General features: G+C 40.6%; 1 protein-coding gene across 7 annotated transcripts in view; it reads right to left on the bottom strand.

Moving 5' to 3' along the window:
* Positions 1 to 5,851: 5,851 nt before the first annotated feature.
* Positions 5,852 to 19,439, bottom strand: part of LOC120735222 (arginyl-tRNA--protein transferase 1) — a 51,643-nt gene continuing 38,055 nt past the window's right edge. For 5 of the 7 annotated variants that reach the window (XM_040034451.1, XM_040034454.1, XM_040034457.1 and 2 more), the window contains 2 exons: positions 15,540 to 15,660; positions 5,852 to 7,201 (listed from right to left, as the gene is read on the bottom strand). In XM_040034451.1, coding sequence (XP_039890385.1) covers positions 7,023 to 7,201; positions 15,540 to 15,660 — 300 coding nt within the window. In that variant the 3' untranslated portion in view covers positions 5,852 to 7,022. Of the gene's footprint in view, positions 7,202 to 9,475; positions 9,703 to 15,488; positions 15,661 to 19,439 lie in introns of all 7 variants that reach the window. The other 2 variants (XR_005696206.1, XM_040034455.1) reach the window with 2 other exon arrangements.

Below are 19,439 nucleotides of genomic sequence, written 5' to 3'. Positions count from 1 at the left end.
AGCTGTCTCAGCAAGCTTCTTACTGATGGTCTTGTAGTCCACTCCAGGCCCGTGCAGATCTACAAAATATCACTGACGTCCTTTCGCAGTTTTTTGGTCTTGTCCATGTGGATGGAGAAGACTGAATGGAAGAAATTGATTCTGTGGACATGTGTGCTTTATACACATAGCGAACAGAGATCAGGAGTATCTATACGTAATATATTGATGAATTGATTGTAATCTGTGTGCTACACAGCCAATCTGTGTGAGCCAGAATTCTGGCTGGGTTGTAGGGGATCAAATATGTTTTTTAGGCAATGACAGGCAAATCAATTTGTAACTTTTATGTAATGTGTTTTTTTCTCTCGCCATTAAAATAAAACTACCGTAAAAATTAGAGACTGTTCAGTTCTTTGGAAATGAGCAAACTTACAAATTCAGCAGGGGATCAAATCACTGAACCTGAAAAATGTTCTTACAGTAGATTCCCGCCAAAAAAGAACGGCATTTGCATTTAAAGTTACAGAGAACATCTGGTTTAGTGCTTAGTGTTCTTGTCCAACCAAATGGTCCCATTTTGGCCAGCAATCAACTATTTTTGTAACGTGTCTATGTTTTTCCTTTGTAACATTATAGAGCGCACATTGCCTCGACAAGAGTGCCTCACACATGCAGTGAATTTCATCTAGTTTGCAAATAAAACACCTGAGCTTAAACAGTTTACTCTCAGCACCAAAATTCCTAAACATGCTGTGTGTACACAACAACCTGATGCTTGTGAATATTTTTGCCATGTCCAACAACAACCTGGATCAAACGGAGCCCCCATGTCAGAATGCATTTTCTATGGTCCCTTAATAACACACTCTAATCACTTTAGTTTTGTCTCCTGGGGCACAATGTCTCCCCTCATGTCCTGTATCTTACCAAAGAGACTAGGGAGAGGTCCGGTGACAGTGTGTTGAATTTGGGTGACAGGGCCCCAGTGGGAGTGGGCGCCCCCCCAGGCCTTTAGATAATCCCCAGGAGAAAAGACCTGCATTTAGGGTGCGATACGCTTAATCCAGGAGGGGGCCTCATTCACAAAGAAGCCCTGGACTTCCTCTGGGCTGGGAGCTTCCGCTGGTCTGGTGAGCCTAGCGTGGGTGCCAGTACAAACACGCTCTCATAATACATGATTGCATTACAATGGAACAACACAAGAGGCAAAGACACACAGAGACAGCATATGAAATGATGGACAGATTGGACTATGAAAACATGTAACATGTAAATTCACACTGTCCTAATGGGGGAGCCAATCTAAACAAGCAGCCCACACACACAAGGACCATCAGGAGTAAACACAGCACACACACACACATGCTACATACTGTGGGCAGAGGCGGTGTTTACATTCTGTCCCGGGTACAACGAAACAAAGCTTGCATGCAATGCAGAAAGATTAGATGAGCGAGGGACCAAAAAAAGCGAGAGATCAAACAGCTAGCTGCCTACAGATAGTCTCAAATTTACAAACAGGAAGACAGTCATGTAATAACTGTTTCAGATACTACACACAGTCCTGGTTTACTCATACATGCAGGAGATGCTGGTGGAAGAGGGATATGCTTCATCTCCGTCCCTGGAACGTTTCTGCAATTTTTTTAATGGGGTTTTCGGGGGGGTGGATAACTTCCATGATGCCTTAGTCAGGACATTAGGCAACTTGTTACAGTTAGATGTCAAAGTACATACAAAAGGGTGTAACAAGAAACATTATATTAAGGTAAAGAGTAGATATGCATGACCTAAAGATCTACAATCGCATGATGCAGTTTAATTAAGTGCACTGCAAAGGCAGAAGATGATCAACCTCTGGATGAAACATACAGATAGACAAAAAAAGCTGGCATCCTGTAATAAAGGCTGATCATGCATCCACAGAAAGTAATGTCAGTATAAAGTGCTGAAATGTAATTTTGACAAGTAACTGGCAAGTTACCATAGCAACTTCAAATTGTTTATAGTCCTTTGTTTTTTTTTTAACAACAAAATAAAACCAAATAACAACAACTTGTTAGACTGTAAAGAATTCTGAGGACGTGTCTCATCAAATTACTTTACATCAATTCAGATTTCAAGGGGGTCAGTCCATGCCTACCTTTTAGATCCACCCCTGCTCCATCCCCTGGCGCAATTTCTATGACTGCCACTTAAAAAAGATCAAATCTGTTCTTTTCCTAAACACATTTTCCCTCTTATTTACCTCAAAAGCAAATAACACTGAGAGGCATTTACGTAAACAGCTGAAGGATATTATTCCATTTTCTCTGACATGATTCCTCACGCAATTTTGGAATAGACATTCGGAAAAAAGGGAAAAGGTTAGGCTTTGGCTCTCTCTTTTTTTTTCTCCACACTTTCAGACTTGCTTTTCCTTCCCATACCATTTCACGCTGACACATCCTCTTTCATCTGACCACAATACCTCCAGGGACCATCAGCCAATAGCAGCAAGTGGAAAAAAGTAGGATGGTTTTCCTGTGGAAAAGACGCCAAAAAAAACGTCTAATTAATACTGATTTACTTGAGCTTAAACTTACAAAGTATGGCCACTGCTTTCATAACGCAAGGACGGTGCACAGCTTTCAACTAATTCTGGTCCCACAACTTCAGCTACAGTTGTTTCCATCTTTGGCATTTCTGCTCGAAGGTTTGCGGTCACTTTGAAATGTCCTCGTTTTTGAAAGACATGTAAATGGCATTAACGATTAATGAAGGGATCCACAAGTTAAAAGGTTCATGGACTATCAACGTTGGCATGTAGCTGGTATACTCTACATTAAAAAGGCCAATTGATCATTTAAAAAAAAAGATAAAAACAAACAAATGAATAGCAAAGGGATTCATTTCGCTATTTGAATGTCTAAAGTCTCAAAAAAGAGAGGCGACAGTGCTAACTACCTTTTAAAAGAAGATTTCAATGCAGGAAAAACTGTGTTTCATACAGCCGTGACGACCGCTCCATCCACAAACCAGCACAATCTTTCCATTTTTTCAGTTTTGCCTCTTCACACCGCCTCATTGGATTTCAGATCAAACAGTCAAGATATGACTGAAGTGCTCTTTCCTCTTTAATTCGTTAACAAATATTTAACATTAACTGTTCAGGAATTTTACACCCCTATTTTCCAAGGATCAAAATAACTGGAGAAACTAACATAATTTTAAATGTAAGGTTTGTTTCTAGCACTTGGATGAAAACTCTTTGCAGTCAATGACCTCGTGAAGTCTAGCACCCAAAAGAGATCTCAAAGTGCCGTTTCCTCCCATGAGGAGGTGCTGCTTGTTTGCTGGGTTTTCTGTTTTCAGCTTTGTATGTCATTACTCTTTGGGGTTGATTGCAGGTATTGGGTTTGCAGTATGGTACTTATGCTACGTCTATCATCAGTCAAATCATTAGTAAACTCTATTAGCTTTGTTCCACTGGCAGCCATACATGCTGTATCAATTCCTGCACCATGTTTGACAGATGATGTGGTGTGCTTCGGCTTATAATCTAGTTTTCTCCTCCTCCACACTTTTTCCATCATTCTGGCACGAGATAATTCTTTCTCCCTTTTTCACATCTGTACTGGCTCTTTTAGATGTTTACTGGAAGTCTGCTCTACTCTTCTTGTTCTTGAATGTACAGCTTGTTGTACTTTCACTGATGAAGGTGTCTTTCAAGTGTAACCAGTGACGATGATGCACCTATCTCCTCGAGACCTCCTTGACTTGGTAAGATGTTATGAAGCTCTTTTGTTAACCATGGAAACTGTGATCGTTCACTTTAGTCATCCTCTGTGGTCTTTCGCACCTTTTGAGGTTGCTGAGCTGACCAGTTCATTCCTTCTTTTTAAGTTTATTTGGTTCTTCGGGTTAAAGATGGTCTCCCTCACTTACACAGACATGTCTTTGGACATAATATTGAGAGTTTCAGTAAACAGCTACCAAATACAAGTTCAACACTCGGAATCAACTCCAGTTTTTTTTTTAATCTGGTTAATCTGTCATGAATGAATGGGGAAACAGCCTGTCAGTTACTTGGACAATTCAATTTGAGAAAATGGGAGACTATGAATAAAAACATTGACAACTTACTTTGATTGAACGCCTTAGATTAAAGCTGAAAGCCTTAAATTTCAAACCCACTGTGGTGCAACCATCAACAGTTGTGTTGTTGTCATCTGGACCATGTTCGTGCTGTTCTAACATAATCAGCCAAGCTTCTAATGTGAAAAATTTCCATTAGGGTGTCATAATTTGCTGCTGGAACACGGGAGTGATGGGTAAACGATTTATGATGTGTAGGTTCATTAATCAACATTTCTGCTCAGTTTCATGTTTGAAGTCTACATCCACTTCCATTTTCTTCAGGCTTGTGGCCTTTTCCAGTTTAAATGTTATCTTTAATTCAGGGTCATTTTCTCCGTTCTGGGACTTTTTTGGAACTCTCTGTATTTTCCGGCATGACAAACCCAAAACCATTTGGCACCATCAGCGTCTTAAATAAACCATAGAGTTTTTAACCCATCACTGTGACTCAGGTCTGGTATGAAGGTAAAGCGTTTTCTCCAGACCTTATTCTTTGAATGCTGACCTTTGGCTGAACAGTTTCTCAGCAGCAGAGTGTGGTCAGTACAAACCTCGTGCTTAATAAGAATTATGAACAGTGACACAATTATATATTAGCACAAACTCCAAACCCTGCCATACTGTGTATTATGGGCTCATTATAAAACAGCCAACTGGTCTAGGCCACTTGTTTTGACAGAAAGAGGTACACCACAGCACTGGCACATGTCCTTATGTGTGGCGTCCACCAAGACTAAGTACTTATGACAGTGCCAAGAGAGAGTGTGTGTGTGTGTGTGTGTCTGCCTGTGTGCACACACATTAAGGTCAGGGGGGGGGGGGGGAGCATGCCTAATGTGGGAGAGAAACATTGAATCCAAAGTGGCAACTAGCCAGCGTCAGTGTTCCCTTCTTGGAGAATTAGCCTGTCAATCTGGTTTAATTCCTTAGGACACAGGCTGCTCTTAAACCCAGGCTGAGTTTAAACTGGAGAGACTGACTCTCTACATCGTTTTCTCAAGATTGGGTGCAGACAAGCGGGCTGGCTGAATGTGGGCCGTGTCGGGCCACACCGGAGAGCAGAGCTGCATCGTGCACACAGCTCCACGGCAGGGTCAAGCTGACACTTACGGGCTAAGGTTACAAATTTCACTCAGTTGAGTGATTATGTGACTCTAGGTGAGTATCTAGAACAAGGAGGATAGTTACCTATCTGGATTATGGGGGTAGCACACACACTACTTGGTTATCCTCACATTAAAGCCTTGTATTAAGATTGTAGGAAGATCTGCAGATTCTCTTACTGCACAACTTTCCTGCCTTACATTCAGCAGATCTTGCCAACTAAGTGAGATTCATAAACCTGTCGTGCCATGGCATCAAGTTAAGATTCCTGTGTTTACAGCACAGACGACAACACGTGCTTTGTTGTGAGACGAGATCCCTGGCTGCTATCAGGTCAGGCCACGAGTCAAACTGCTGCGAAAACCTTTTGCGGTAAGAAGTCATGTACATCTGCGTTCTGCCAGCTCATGTATCCAACACCTGTTGCTTTGCCTAATTGAAGTCCAACTGAAGCGCTTATATGCATGTGCTTTTCAGGAGATATAAGCTTTCACACATGAACTACTGTATGTGTGAAAATTAACACCGTTTAGAAAGAGACTTGAACGACTCAACACGTTACTGACATGTTTCCAAAAATCCCTCAGCCAGTGGAATCGGCATTGTGTTGCATAATTTGCATGCAAAGAAAAGCCATCAAGTCCAGTCAGGGAGGCTGTAACTCCTTTATTCAACTTAATCAAAAATAACAGTCAATATTCAAAGGAAAAGAAAAGCAACACTTAAAATCAAAAGTATTGAAAACAATGTCTTGTTTGCTTGACCTCAAGCATGAACTCAAGTGATAAAATCTTTACAATGCTGAGGTGAATTTTTTTGGGACGCAGTTTATGCAAATAATAATAACAATAATAATAATAAAAGAAAATGTTTTAATCACCAGGCATTCAAAAAAAAAAAAAAAAAAAAAAAGCATGCTTAGTGAGTGTCAGTGGCGATGTTGATACAAACCCGGGTGCAGTCAAACACTCTTTCAGATCAGCACTGAAGCATACACAATTAAGAGAGGTGCCAAAAAGAAAGGAAAAAAGTCAAAGGGAGGATATGCGATAGGGGCGTAAGGGTACATGAATATGATTGCATTAGTCAATCTGTTCACTATAAATTTTTCTTTGGCTCATCTGTTTATGTCTAGACCTGTTTTTTTGTGTGTGTTTGTATTGCACCAGTTGCTGTACCTCAGCTATAGCAGATGTAAAGCAAATTTATTACAAGTTGAGCTTAAACTGACAGTTTGTTTTTATCAATGGAGATGGTTGCGTCCCACGGTGACATAAGAGAGAAAGGCAGCAGTGTAGCTGCAGTTACTCTGCTGGCTGCTATTTTCTAATTGAGTTTCTTCTCATTGACCATATGCAGCATTAAACTGTTAAAAAAGTTACAGCAAATTAGGAACTTTTGAATTTTTTTGTTGAAATTTTGGAAAAGTTTTTTGAAAATAAAAGAACAACACATTCTTTTCTGTTCTCTGCTGTACTGCAAATACACTGAATATATTCCAAATAGTTTCCTACAAAAAAAATCCATTTAATGAACTTGTCCATGTAGTAAATCAAAATGGTGCACACAAAAAAGAATGAACCCAGAACAGTGGTGTTCACAGATTAAAAAAATAGAACTCATAAATGAATAAGTGAATGAGGCCACACATGCAGTAGATTGCCATCGGCTGCTGCATGGTCAGCATATACAGGAGGGTAAGCACGGTGAGACTACGTGGATAGGCGTCAGAAAGCGCTTTCATAAACAGCGACATAGAGAAACAGACGAGGGAGTATGTATTTACGTTTATTCAAAGGTAATATGATGTGTTGTGTTTACGAGCGATAAAGCAAAATCCTTTCAGCACAGTCCTGGCCAACCAAGCTGGCGTACTGCTGCACCTCCATCTCGTCGCTGGAGCCCTTGCGTTTGCGGGAGTAGGCTGCATAGGGCATGACAGTCCGTCTGTATAGCACCAGAGCTCTGCCCAAATCCCTCACGGCCCGAGCATCTCCTAGACGAAAACAGGCACATATGAGAACATAATGAGGACCAGTGTAGACACATCAAGCACTATAAACAATGTCCTTATTTTCCCTTGCTCGTTTGAGTTAACCTCTGAGTGTCTTGGCAGAAATTCACCATTATTCCGAGAAAGTGTTGGAGGAGCAGAAAACATTCCCCCCCCTCCTTCAGTTTTAATTCCTCTGTGCCCTAAACCTGGGGTCAAAGTGGTGCGTGAGCAGGCTAGTTAGCAGGCCTTGTTTACAGGGCCTTGCTCCCTGCTGGCTTGCCAAACTCAGCATCTCATTAGGTCCTGTGTCATACACTGCCAGCAGTGTTTTTACAGCTCTGATGGACCAGTAAAACACTACTAATCTCTAAAGTGTATGTGTGCAGAAGCTAAGAATGATTCTCTGGAGAGTCAGATGTGGAAAAAAAGGGTTGAAATACACTGACCCTCACTCTGACACTAAACCTGCCGCCTCCAGGAGTGAGACACTGAGCCAAGCACAGCAGGGAGTACATACTGAGCAAAGCAACGCCAAATATACTGTACAGAGGTATGACTCTACCTCAGCCTCACTCATAAACTTCCCATTTCAGTCAGAAAATGACTTTTTTTTTTTTTTTAAATGCACTGGAACATCTACAAGTCTCTTGTGTCAGAAACTACCCAATAAATGTTGCAGTCATTCAAGTAGGACTCTTAAATGCTTTTATTTATCTTCTTAGTCCATTATCACACCATGTAGTCTACTAGTTAAACAATTGCAAAATGCTTATTTTGTCTTCTGAAATGCATATCTCCCCTGAATACTCTGCATATAACAACTGATCCATTAAAAGTGTCCTGCTTGAAGCAATCCTGATCTGGAAACTTAGAGAAAAAAGGAAAAAGGAAAAAGAAAAAACAACTCTGGAGCAGGTAGCAGAGTGAAGCGCACTCTCCTGTCAGGCACATCAGTCAAAAAGGCCTAAGTAGATGTCGTATTAAGAGAACTAAGGGCTTCACAATTAATCACTCCACTGACATCATCCATGTGGCTCACAGCTGAGCAGCTGGTGAAGAAGATGCGAGCGCACATATCTCTGACTAATTTCTAAAATATTTGCAATACAGCCAAATAGAACCTGATCACATCAACAACTGGAAAAACAACAGGGAGAAAAAAATGCAAAGTGAGTCTTTTCTATAAAAGAAATCTTACATTTACAAAAAAGGAAACTCAAAAAGCACTGTAACTGGACCTCTGATGTGTTTAGACATGATAGACTTGTTGAGAGCAATGCGAGTCAACCTCAGCTGCAGTAATCTGTTACAATGTTTCAGGCCTAAACCGCTGCCAAGACAGATGATGGCTTAATCGGCAGAGCAGATTCAAAGGAAAAGTCTAAGATTCAAGCAAAAAGACTCACCAGTGGGACATTTTAAATATTCGCATAACTTCAGATGGATAAACAATAAGTGAAAATCACATATACGTAGCAAAAAATACCACATTAACTGTTTAGGAATTAAAATCATTTGTTTAAATTCTCCGTCTGTTTATACAGGCTCGTAAGTAATCGGACAATTCATTGATAAGCGGTTTCAAGGCCAGGTGTGGACTGTTGTTATTTCTTTCGGGTCAAATCGAGGTAATAATATGTCTAGAGTTGTTTCTAAGTGCTGGATTTGCATTCTGTGGCTGTTCTGGCTAATGTTCAACATGTGGTCTAATGACTTGTAGAGTGAGGGAGGCCTTCATTAGGGCTGAAAAACAAAAACAGGCCTACAGACCCATTTGGCGGATTCCAGGTTAAAAAAAAGGAAGGAATCTACTGGTCAGTGCAGCAAAACCAAAATGTTTAAGGAAAAAATAAAATAAAACAAAACATGAAGACCATATGCTCACATTCAATCAATCAATCGACAGCGAGGCGAAGAAATGGAACATTTGTAGAATTTTGAATCTGAACTCTTTCACCCATAAAGATGACATCTGATGACCTCCCTAGCACCCTTAATGAATTTTGACACGTCATTATATAAGAATAAAATGTTTGACAATCTTTAAAATAGTTTCTGGGTATTTCCATGCAACGCTGCATGGACGGGGCATCGGGGGAAACAAAACCTGCCGTAAGACGCGCGAACAAGCATCAACTGAAGGCACCTGCAGTAAAGGCCTACTTGGTGATGTCCATTTGACCATCTTCTAGACCTGAACCAAATGAATTGCATCCAAGTATTAAATATAATCCTGTTATTTATAATTAATGTAAAATTAATATGTTAAGTTACCAGATTGTTTCTGTATTTTGTAGAACCTCTTAACAGCAACTACGTCCATCAGATGTTTCCTGTAGTTGCTCGAGTAGCGTCCAAAACAATGTGGAGGAATTTTGGACCATTTCTTGACTGAAGTGCCTCTCAGTTCAACTGCCTAACTTCAGTCCATTGTGGTGGCGTACAGAGATCCAAATGTCAATCTACCTACAACTTTGGCATCTAACTTGCACACAAACTACCTGAAAAACAAGCCAAGGGAAAGAAGAGAGCTGTTAGAAGCATAAAGCCCCGAGGCTTTTTCACCATATAGATATTCTCATACTTCAGCTAGAATTTTCCACACAGTTGATTCATGTTTTATTTATTAGCCTCGTTTCCCTGCTCAGTAATGCCCCAACTACTGTGTTTTCCACCCTTCTCGAGAAACTGCTGAGTCACATAATTGAAGGAAGGCTGATACTAACTTTTAAATAAAGGATACCAGCTCTAGGTTTTAACACAGCGGGTGGCAAAATTGATTTTAAAAAGATGTAAACATGTTATGCAACTTCCTCACGAACAACATTTTGGGCCGTGAAGGATTATTGTGTCCCAATGGAATCAAAGTGAAAAGATTTAAACATCTGATGCTTCTTCGGCTTCCTTCGGGCCATTCACGACGCGCCGCCTCCTCATGTTCTTCATCACGGTGACAGTCCACTTACACTGCAGTTATTACAAAGTTACACTTGTCCAACAGTGTCGCCTCGTGAAGATACTGACGAGTTTACATTAAACAGGAAAACATGGAGAGAAGCATGAAGCTTGAAGATGGCCTATTAAGTGAAACAGTAATACTGAGCAGAGATCTTTCTCTCTTACTCAAAGCAATCCAAACATCCGCTCCTCACATAAACAACTTTCCTTTTCTTCTTCACTCACTTCTGGCTGCATCAGTGTCTCTTCTCTCTGAGTGGCTCCAGACCCTGTTCCTGTCAGGCCAACCGGACGTTCAGTGACACGCCACTCTGAGGTCACAGCTCCTTCGGGCTGGAGTTCAAATGTCAGGGGGAAGAGGAGTGATGAGGGTCGGATAAGGGAGTGCGAGGGTCAAGGCTGAGGCTACGGGCCTTGACACCCCGCCACGCTTCTCTCTCTTCCCATCCATCTCAAACTTTCGAAACACTTGCTTAACACCGGATGCTGGTCAAAGGCAGGCCATCAGGTTATGACCACGTCTTCTGACCCAATGTTGAAGATCTAAAGGTTGAAAAGGAAAGGGCCAGAAGGGTGTTGTAGTGTGCTGAGAAGACTGCTCTTTGACTGTAAGACCTGGGTTCAAGCCCTTGTGTTAGCAGCTGACCCTGAATCCCTGCCGGTGACCATGAATTTTTGTCCATCGCAGGAACCGAAGCAACAATAGGATATCTTTCCATTATAAAGGATATTACCATTATTATTATTACTAATGAAAAGACTTAAATATTCTTTTAAAGCACCAAAAGAAGGGCTTCCGGGAAGAGAAATTCCTGTATTGCTGGAAAAAAAAAAAAAGGCTTTAACCTGAATGGAAACGTGCATTAGTCAGGCTAAGGAGCAGAAAGCCTGCCTAAGAGCAGAGCAAAGTGGCCATGACAGTGAGACAAGATATGAACGTGTGGCATAAGCTAGAAATATCATGTAAATCACAAGAGACTTGGGGGTAATGGCTGGCTGCCATCAGGCTAGAATGCACGCCTCTAGCTAATGTTTTAGCTTCACTTCGTTGCACTGAAAGCACAGAGACTATCAGTTTGATGCAAAGCTGTGAATGTGTGCGTCAGAGATGTAACGAAAGGTAAAAAAAAAAAAAAGAGAGAGAACAGTACATTGTGAAATACCAGCTGGCACTTTACTTATCACAACGTTGGGTTTGTGTATGCAATGTGTAACTTTGTGCATGTGGGTTAGTGGCTGCCAGGCGCACTTACAGTTCAAGGGGTGACTACTTGGGTCACGTATTTTTGCAAATATTTATACTGCTTAGCGGCCAATGCCCCTACTACTCCCGCTGTTAGGCAAACACGGATTATGAGTGTGTGAGACACAGATATGTGCTGCACACAGTGAGCTTCTGTGTATGTGTGTGTGTACATACATTTTAAGAGCCAACCCGCCCCAGGTCCCAGGGCCCTCAAGATGTCAGCAACAGGCATCAGTGTGAGTCTGATGTGAAGAGAGCTGTGTAAACTTTAGATTAGCTGTCTTTACACACCTCATTAGTACAGCACTGTAACCTGGTCACATTTTACAGTCTAAACACATATCCAGCACACTAACAGTGACCTTTGTCTGGGGGCCGGAGGTTAAGGTTCTGGCTTTCAAGCTATATAGAGAGGTTACACTGAGTATGATTATTATTTTGGTGAGACTTGATTTTTAGACTTCTCCACCGACTCTTTAAAGGTATGGAAATAAATCAAGCAACATGATTTTAACCAACTACCAGCACATTCTACTCAACAAGCGAGCAACACATTATTTTTACTATCTGCTGTTCTAACTTTTTTTTTCTGAAAATAATCTTAATATTTGCCATGCTTGTTTCACAAATATTCCATTTTAATTCATCTATGTTTAAAAATGATTTAAAAAAGAAAATTTAATCTTTCTTTAACTTCATCAGTAAGATTTAAAGAGCTATACCTGATTAACAGTTTATATAATTCAGGATTCGGTCGTTTGTCTAATGGTTATGGGTAGCAGTATGGTGGTGGTGATAGGACAGCAAATGTATTAATAATAATAATAATGATAGTAATAATAAAATAAGTAAAAAGATCAAAATAATTAAAAAAGTAAATGCCTGGGACGTCTGTGTATTGGTTGGCTGTTGCTCAGGAGGTAGAGCGGGTCGCCCAGTTAGAGAAAAAAAGCACTTCATAAGTATAATAATAGTATACTATTATTATAATACTATTATTATTGGTTTAATAGTAAATGTAATACATGATTATCCTAACCTTCCCATTTACAGACAGGATGTTTTGACCGCATTCTTAAAGTGGACTTACTACGATTTTCCTTATTTCTGTCTTTATACTGTTAAGCTTAAAATAATGAGGTCAGCATGTGTGATGCAAACAGTCCCTATGATGAAAGAGCTGATTGCTCCACTGTTTTAGTTTTTTCTACTCAAGTCTCCGTGTGATGTCAGTTCAAACATTCTGTCTCCAAGCAGCAACCAACCACAGGAGAGGCGGCTTAATAGGCGGGTTTGCTTTAAAGCAAAGATTACTGTATAGTAGTGACCGAGAATAATATAATGGTATTGGAAAAAAAGCATAACAGATCCTTAATAAAGATGGCTGGGGCAATAACATCAAGTTAGTGCTTAGTTGGTGTTAGTTTACTGTCATCGAGAGGAACTGACCTCATTGTTAAACCACAGTAACTGTAAATAAAGTGAAGGAGAGTTGTAATGGCAAACAGATCTCCATGTGAATAGGCTAAAGTCAAATTTCTTTGAATTGATCAGAGAAATTATATTACTATACATGTTTATTTTTGGCAGAATGTGACACCAGTGTTGATAAATTCAGTATTCCCAGTATTCAGTATATAAATAAGAGGCTGTGCACTGAACCCTCTGTTATTGACAGTTGACTGCTCAACCATCACGCTAGACAAACATAGTTTGGTAATCAGTCTTGCTTTGTGTGAAAGCAGATGAATCAATCAGAGCAGAGTACATGTCACAATCACTGACATATGCACAAATATTTTAGTTTTGTGGCCCAGCAGCTGCCATAAATTGCCACAGCAGATTCCTAAATGAACAGTGAAGACTTTCCCAACACTTAGAAACTATTTGCAGCATGTCTTTATTTGTGTCCAAAAATCTAATCACACAACAAGAACTAGCCAAAGAACTGGGCCACAAACCTCAACTGTGTGACATACTGCTGAAGTGACAATGACAAAATAGGTTGACCTGCTGACTTATTCGCCACTTGGATGTATTTCTAAAGCGGACAGCACCCTCCACACTACTGTTAGTCTGGCTTTTTACAGTTCAGTCACAAAGCTTGGCACCAGACCTGAGAGTGAACCATCAAGACAGCTAGCACTGAAATGTAATGACACTGCGTTTGGACAGCTAGGCCTGAAATAATGCCCAGTCCTGTCCAAGATCAACAGTCCACGCAGGAATCCAGGCACCACAAGAACCACAGACACACAAACATAAACTGCTCACTGTGAATAATGGTAATGCCAAGACCTTGATTTTGTCCTCAGTAATTTGTGCAAGGCCGAAGACTACTGGGAACAAAACGAAAGGTCAGATCAACCGCTGGCTAAGATGTTAATTGCAGTGTTATAAATGACCTGTCTAGACATTGTCATTTAACATTTTAATTGACATTTAAATACTCTTATTTATCCCGAGCGTGTTGTTTTCACTATATAACTGAACGAACAAAGCTAGCAAGTAAATCCTCATTTCCTTAAGAAATGTGTTTCGATTAACTTTCTTTACAGAGTGTGAACTATCTGCTTGGAAACTTTTCCTCATCACACAATCTGATCCGGACTGAGATTCCTTCATCAATTGTGTTGGTTTTCTTCTCCAAGTATGAGGTCACTACAACAAACCCCCACGTCTGTTGTTTAACATTCATATACCGCTCCTTCTCATTCCAACTCTCTATCAATCCATCTTCCATTTCATTACACTTTTCTCTCTCTGGGTGCGAGCATACAGCCACCATCATTTCAATTGCCTTCGTTGTAAAAACATTTTTATCACATGTCCCCCATCTCTCCCTCCATCTATTCTTCTATTACTCACTCTCTTTCCCCTCCATGTATCAGTCTCCATCTATCTGACAATCAAATTCATGTCCGCTCACATCTCCTATTACTGTTGATCGGTGGCTCTTTTCTGTCTGGTGCCTGTTTGGTGATGCAGATTAATGGGCCACAGTAAACAGGACATGGGTGGCTCTCTGTACCTTCAACCAGTCATGTTCTTGGAACTGCATTAAGTATGCCAACATTTTAAAATTAAACCGAAGAGGGAAAAAAAACAAAACAGTCAATCATGTAGTGAGTGTATCAGTGGTACGTGTACATAGGTTTATATATGCACTGCATACAAGTCTGCTCTGGCCACACCAAATGATGATGAGGAATGAGAAAACCGTAGGATCTGCCAACGCCTCTTTAATTTGTACATATTCTATTAAATTGAATTCAGTTTTTACTGTTTCAGTAATTTTCAATAATCCTGGGGAGGCCAATTCATGATTGTGTTCAATTTTCTGTTTTAATTTCCAGGTATGCTTTTACTGCAGTGTGTTTAGGATCATTGTAATGCTGGAAAAAATTGAATCTCTTGCCAATCAGATGGCTTTTGGTACTTTTTTGTGCCCATAATTCCATCAGTTTTGAGATAAATCTCCAACACCGCTGTGTTTCTCCTGCGTCAGGTCTTTGCTGGATTTTTTTTCCATATTTTATAAGAACATGACTGTCAGATTCTGCTTTATATCATTCTTAGGTTTGACACTTTTTTTTTTGGTCTCTACTTGTCCAGTTTCCTCAAATTTTTCAAGGACACACAGGGCATCACAGTGTTGGTGCAAAAATACTATTTTAAGCCTGTCAAACAATGATATGTTAGGAATTTTTTACAGATTATTATTAAAGAAATGGGAACAAATTACAGCAGGCTGTTAGTGAGAAAGTTTGTGAATGGACAATTTAAAATGTCTTCTTTGCCAATTTGTCTACACAAGACCAGGATTGTGTTTCAGGAGTCTGGAGCCTGTTTTATGCTTAAATGATTCACAGGTCAGTGTTCAAAATAAATAAATAAATAAATAAAATGGTCAAGTACAAGGACTGGACTGAAAATGAGTAAAAAAGCAACCATTTTCCAAAGAAAACTATTGCTCAAGACTACTTGGAAGCAAGATATAAAGTCATGTTGGGTGGCGTAAGACTTTTCTACAGTGCTGTGTTTATGGAATTGCATGTTAAAAAAAATGATGTAGTTTCATACATTAAATCCATGTGATGCCATCAGTCGAGCAGTAGTTTTGTGCAGTAGTACCTAAATCAGGATCCTGGTTCAAACGAGCGTAGCGGGAGTTGTCAAGAAGGGGGATGCATCGCTCTATCGATACCCAGACATAGGTTTCTGGGCACAGGAGGTCAGAAGGCCGGTACTGCCCCTGGTAAAAGAAAGAGAAAAGAAAAAAAACAGTTAAAACTGCTGTTTAAATTGCCATATATTCATTATGTAGTAAATGATTAACTTGAGGACATCAGTTTGGTTCTTTGTTGTTTAAAACCATTTTCTAACATTTATCAACTAAATACTTACAAATATGCTGCAAGCCTGGTAAAAGCCTTTCTACTCTAGTGTTAGTGACCCTTTAGAATCAAAAGGTTTGACAAGTTGTAAACTGACCCCAGGGTCAAGATGAGGGTTGAGACCTGGATCAAACCCCTCTCTGTTAAGGGTCTTTGTTTGAGCTGTGTGTCTCCATGTCATGAGTGTTACACTGTCTGCACGTTTAGCAGGAAATGTAAACACATCAGCACTGTAATGTGTGCTTGTGAAATGGGTACGAGTCTGTATCTGACCAAACATTTTGGATGGAAAGAAAACTAAGCTTAACAAAAACAGCTGCAAAGCAAAGAGGGGGGGGGGAAATGAGCGAGGGGTTGAATGAACAGAAAGAGACGCCATTATCAGGGAACTGTGTTCCATCACATGGCTCCAAACAAATACAAACTGCAGAGAAAGATCTGTAAACAAGGCCTGCAAAAGGCCCGGTGCATTGCCTCAACACCCACACCAATATTTACAGTTTATGTGACATTAAACCGTAGGACAAAGAGTCCAGGATTTCAGGAATGCAATTTTTAAACACAAGAAGGTCAAAATGTTCTAAATGATTTAAAAAGCACTGTTGTCATCAAAACATCGGAATAAGTAAGACAAAGGAAATAGCATCGCTGGAGCATACTGTTATACAAACTGACCACGAACCATCTGGCATTGCACATGTATGAAAAATACACTGGCTGCTTTCACATGCAAGATAGGACGCTATGTGAAAGAACTAGTTTGTTTTATGGCTTTGAAAATGAAAAACAGAAGAATCTGTGGAATACAAAGACAGTTGTATTTTCCAACTAAAGCGGGGTCCTCGTCTATGGCCATCCCATAGCAAAAATGTATCTCTAAAATCATACAATCACTCCAAAAGTCAACCAAGTTGCAAGGAGGGGAAAAAATAAAGGAATTCACAATGAAGCAAAAGCCTTCAGCCTGCTCCAAGTGCTCCTGCTAACAGACAGATGAAGGTGGAATGCTCTGCATCCGGAGCTGCAGTGGATGCACGCAATCGTCGGCCACATCCCAACAACCTACAGCCTCCTGCAACTGTCAGCACAGCTAGCTTGACACTCTCACACTCTGCCACACCTCTATAGACTCCTTCAACACCGCATTGACACACACCTCTACGTGCAGAACACACACCTGGCTAACAGCGGAAACACAACGATATGCACATATTTCCCCACTTAAGCCTTCTGCACCCAGAAACCAGAAGCTCATATTTAAGGAACAGAAACAACTGTTTTTGTGTGTCAGTGTGTGTCTTTGCAATAGAAATAAAGTGAACTTGATTTATACAGGTCTACTTTTTGTGTTTATAATTGTAAATGATAAATCCAGCCTTTGCTGTAGACCTTAAAAAAGAGAGAGAGAACTGTCTGAGCAAAATGAGACACAGAGCCTGGTCATGGCACAAAGACAATTCCTCAGTTCTTCCCCTGAAAAGGAGAAACGATGAAGAGTACGAAAGGACACAGCTATTAGTGGTCTGGACGGTGGAGAGAAATAATAAAGAAGCGAGGTGATGGCAAACTGGGCTTTGCTTTTCTATCTGTCAGCTTCTTTTCTTCTTTTTTTAAATAAATTGAACTGAATGTGAATACTGAGTTCACCACTGACTTTCATTATCCTCCCTCATATTTTCTCTCTTCCCAGGGTGACTAGAAGGCCATGTAATGCAAAGATAGCCTTGCAGCTTCCTTGGCTCGTCCTTCGTTTTCTGTCTTTTGCATCAGCTTGCTCACATTATCCATATCTTTATCTATAAGCAGATACTAGAATCCAGTAATGGCTCCCTGCTATGTAGATTCTTGAGAGCGTTACCACCAATCTAATAACAGGAAGTGAAATGGCCTACAACAAATCCATGCTCCTGAGTGGCTCTTAGCTCACTAAGTGGCCTAAAGAGGCCACAGGAAGTGATAGTGTAAATGGCAAGAAAGCCATGCGATAAGGTTTGTCTGTATATATGTATATACTTTTGCTCGGCAAATTGCCAGGTAGGCCTGAATAAGACGTTTCAGCCGAAAATAAATCTTTTCAGGTTAAGTCACCCTCTTTTCAGAGCCTGCTCCCTCCATTGTAGCTGCTTAAAACTCCCCACACAAACCAATCTGTCACCATCCCTCCATCCTTCACTCCTTTCCGTGCTTGCATGTCCAGGCAGAAATGAGGTGATGCAGATGACTGACAATCTCTGAAAGGCTCATTTGGAAACAGAGAGATGAGGGATCAGGGGAGAAAAAAAAAAAAAAAAAAAAAAAAAAAAGTGAGGAAGGGGAGGGGGGGGGACGCATAGAAACTTCAGCAGACAGACTTGGCTGCAATCTGAGGTGTGAAAAATGAGAGGCGTTAGGAGGGAGAAAGGGAGGGGCGAAAGAAAATTAGGTGCAGATGAAGCAAAAGGATGGTATTTAATGTTTTGAGACGTTGACTGCAGCGGGGCTGGTGGGGGGAGCAGTCTGGGTGCCAGCATGGAGGGGCCCAGCTCTGAGAGAGAATGTCTGAAGCCAGAGAAGAAGCAGAAAGTCAGGGAAAGAAATATAAATGGGTAGATCAAGATGAAAAACAAAAACTAAACAAGGAGATGAGTGGACAAACTAAGAGGTGCGTCCAGTAATAATGTGACGACGACGAGGGAGAACCTCAACAAAATGTAAACTGTACAAGTGAGAAAAGGCTCTGAGTCATTTTAATCTGTTGTTTTGCACTGTGTTTGTTAATGAATGTGCAGAGGTCACTGTTTATACGAAAGCAATCTACTACAGCACAGCATTCCCAGTGAACCCAAACTTTAACAAGCAGGAGAGGACAATTACTCAACCTCATTTGAATAACAAGCTGCCCCAGTGTAAACTATTATGCAGCTTCAATCATCTAAACTAAATAAACACATATCTCCACAGGGCCTGACATACAATTACACAATACTCTGCAGAACTATTATCATCCCCAGCCCATCAATGATACAGCATCACTCACTCTTTTGAGGCCACACAACTGCATGCACACAGATTTGTGTGTTTCTGTCAGAGTCACTGAGTCCATAATAAAGTTCACTAACCTTGTTCCTTCCCTTAATTGTGCACACTCCTGTCTCCTGTCACACCTCGAGGTAGAGAGCAATGCCCCAGGCCTGTACCAATGATTTATATGAAAAGCAATTAATCAGAGCCATAAATGGAGTGCTTCGCCGCAGCCAAGGAATCCTCATGAAAATCTACACCTCTTTTGCCTCCTGCTTCTTTTCCTCCTCCCAGTCTGACTAGGAAATCAGACAAATGAGTTTGGTATGTGCTGAGCTGAGACAAGTTTCATCAAACAAAAGACCGTCAAACAGGAGTTTCTTTCTTCACCTTCTTTTTTTCTCTGCCGCCAGGCTGTCACAAATTGTAAAAGCAGCTTTAATCAATTAAACACAAATTTGAAGCACTGATTGTAGCTCATTAACCTTTTAACATTGGAGACCAGCTCAGTGTCTACAAATACATTTTATAGGGCTCTGGCAGTTTTATGCAGCTAGAAAAAGGGAAATGTGTTTGTGAGGAATCAAAAACGTAAAGATACGATCACATGTTGCATCAGAGAGAGAGTTTTGAGGAT

This window comes from Simochromis diagramma, unplaced genomic scaffold, assembly GCF_900408965.1.
Source record: "Simochromis diagramma unplaced genomic scaffold, fSimDia1.1 OVJJ01000481.1, whole genome shotgun sequence".
Lineage (NCBI taxonomy): Eukaryota > Metazoa > Chordata > Actinopteri > Cichliformes > Cichlidae > Simochromis > Simochromis diagramma.
The sequence above is the reverse complement of the archived record's forward strand: the minus strand, read 5'-3'. Positions and strand labels throughout refer to the sequence as shown.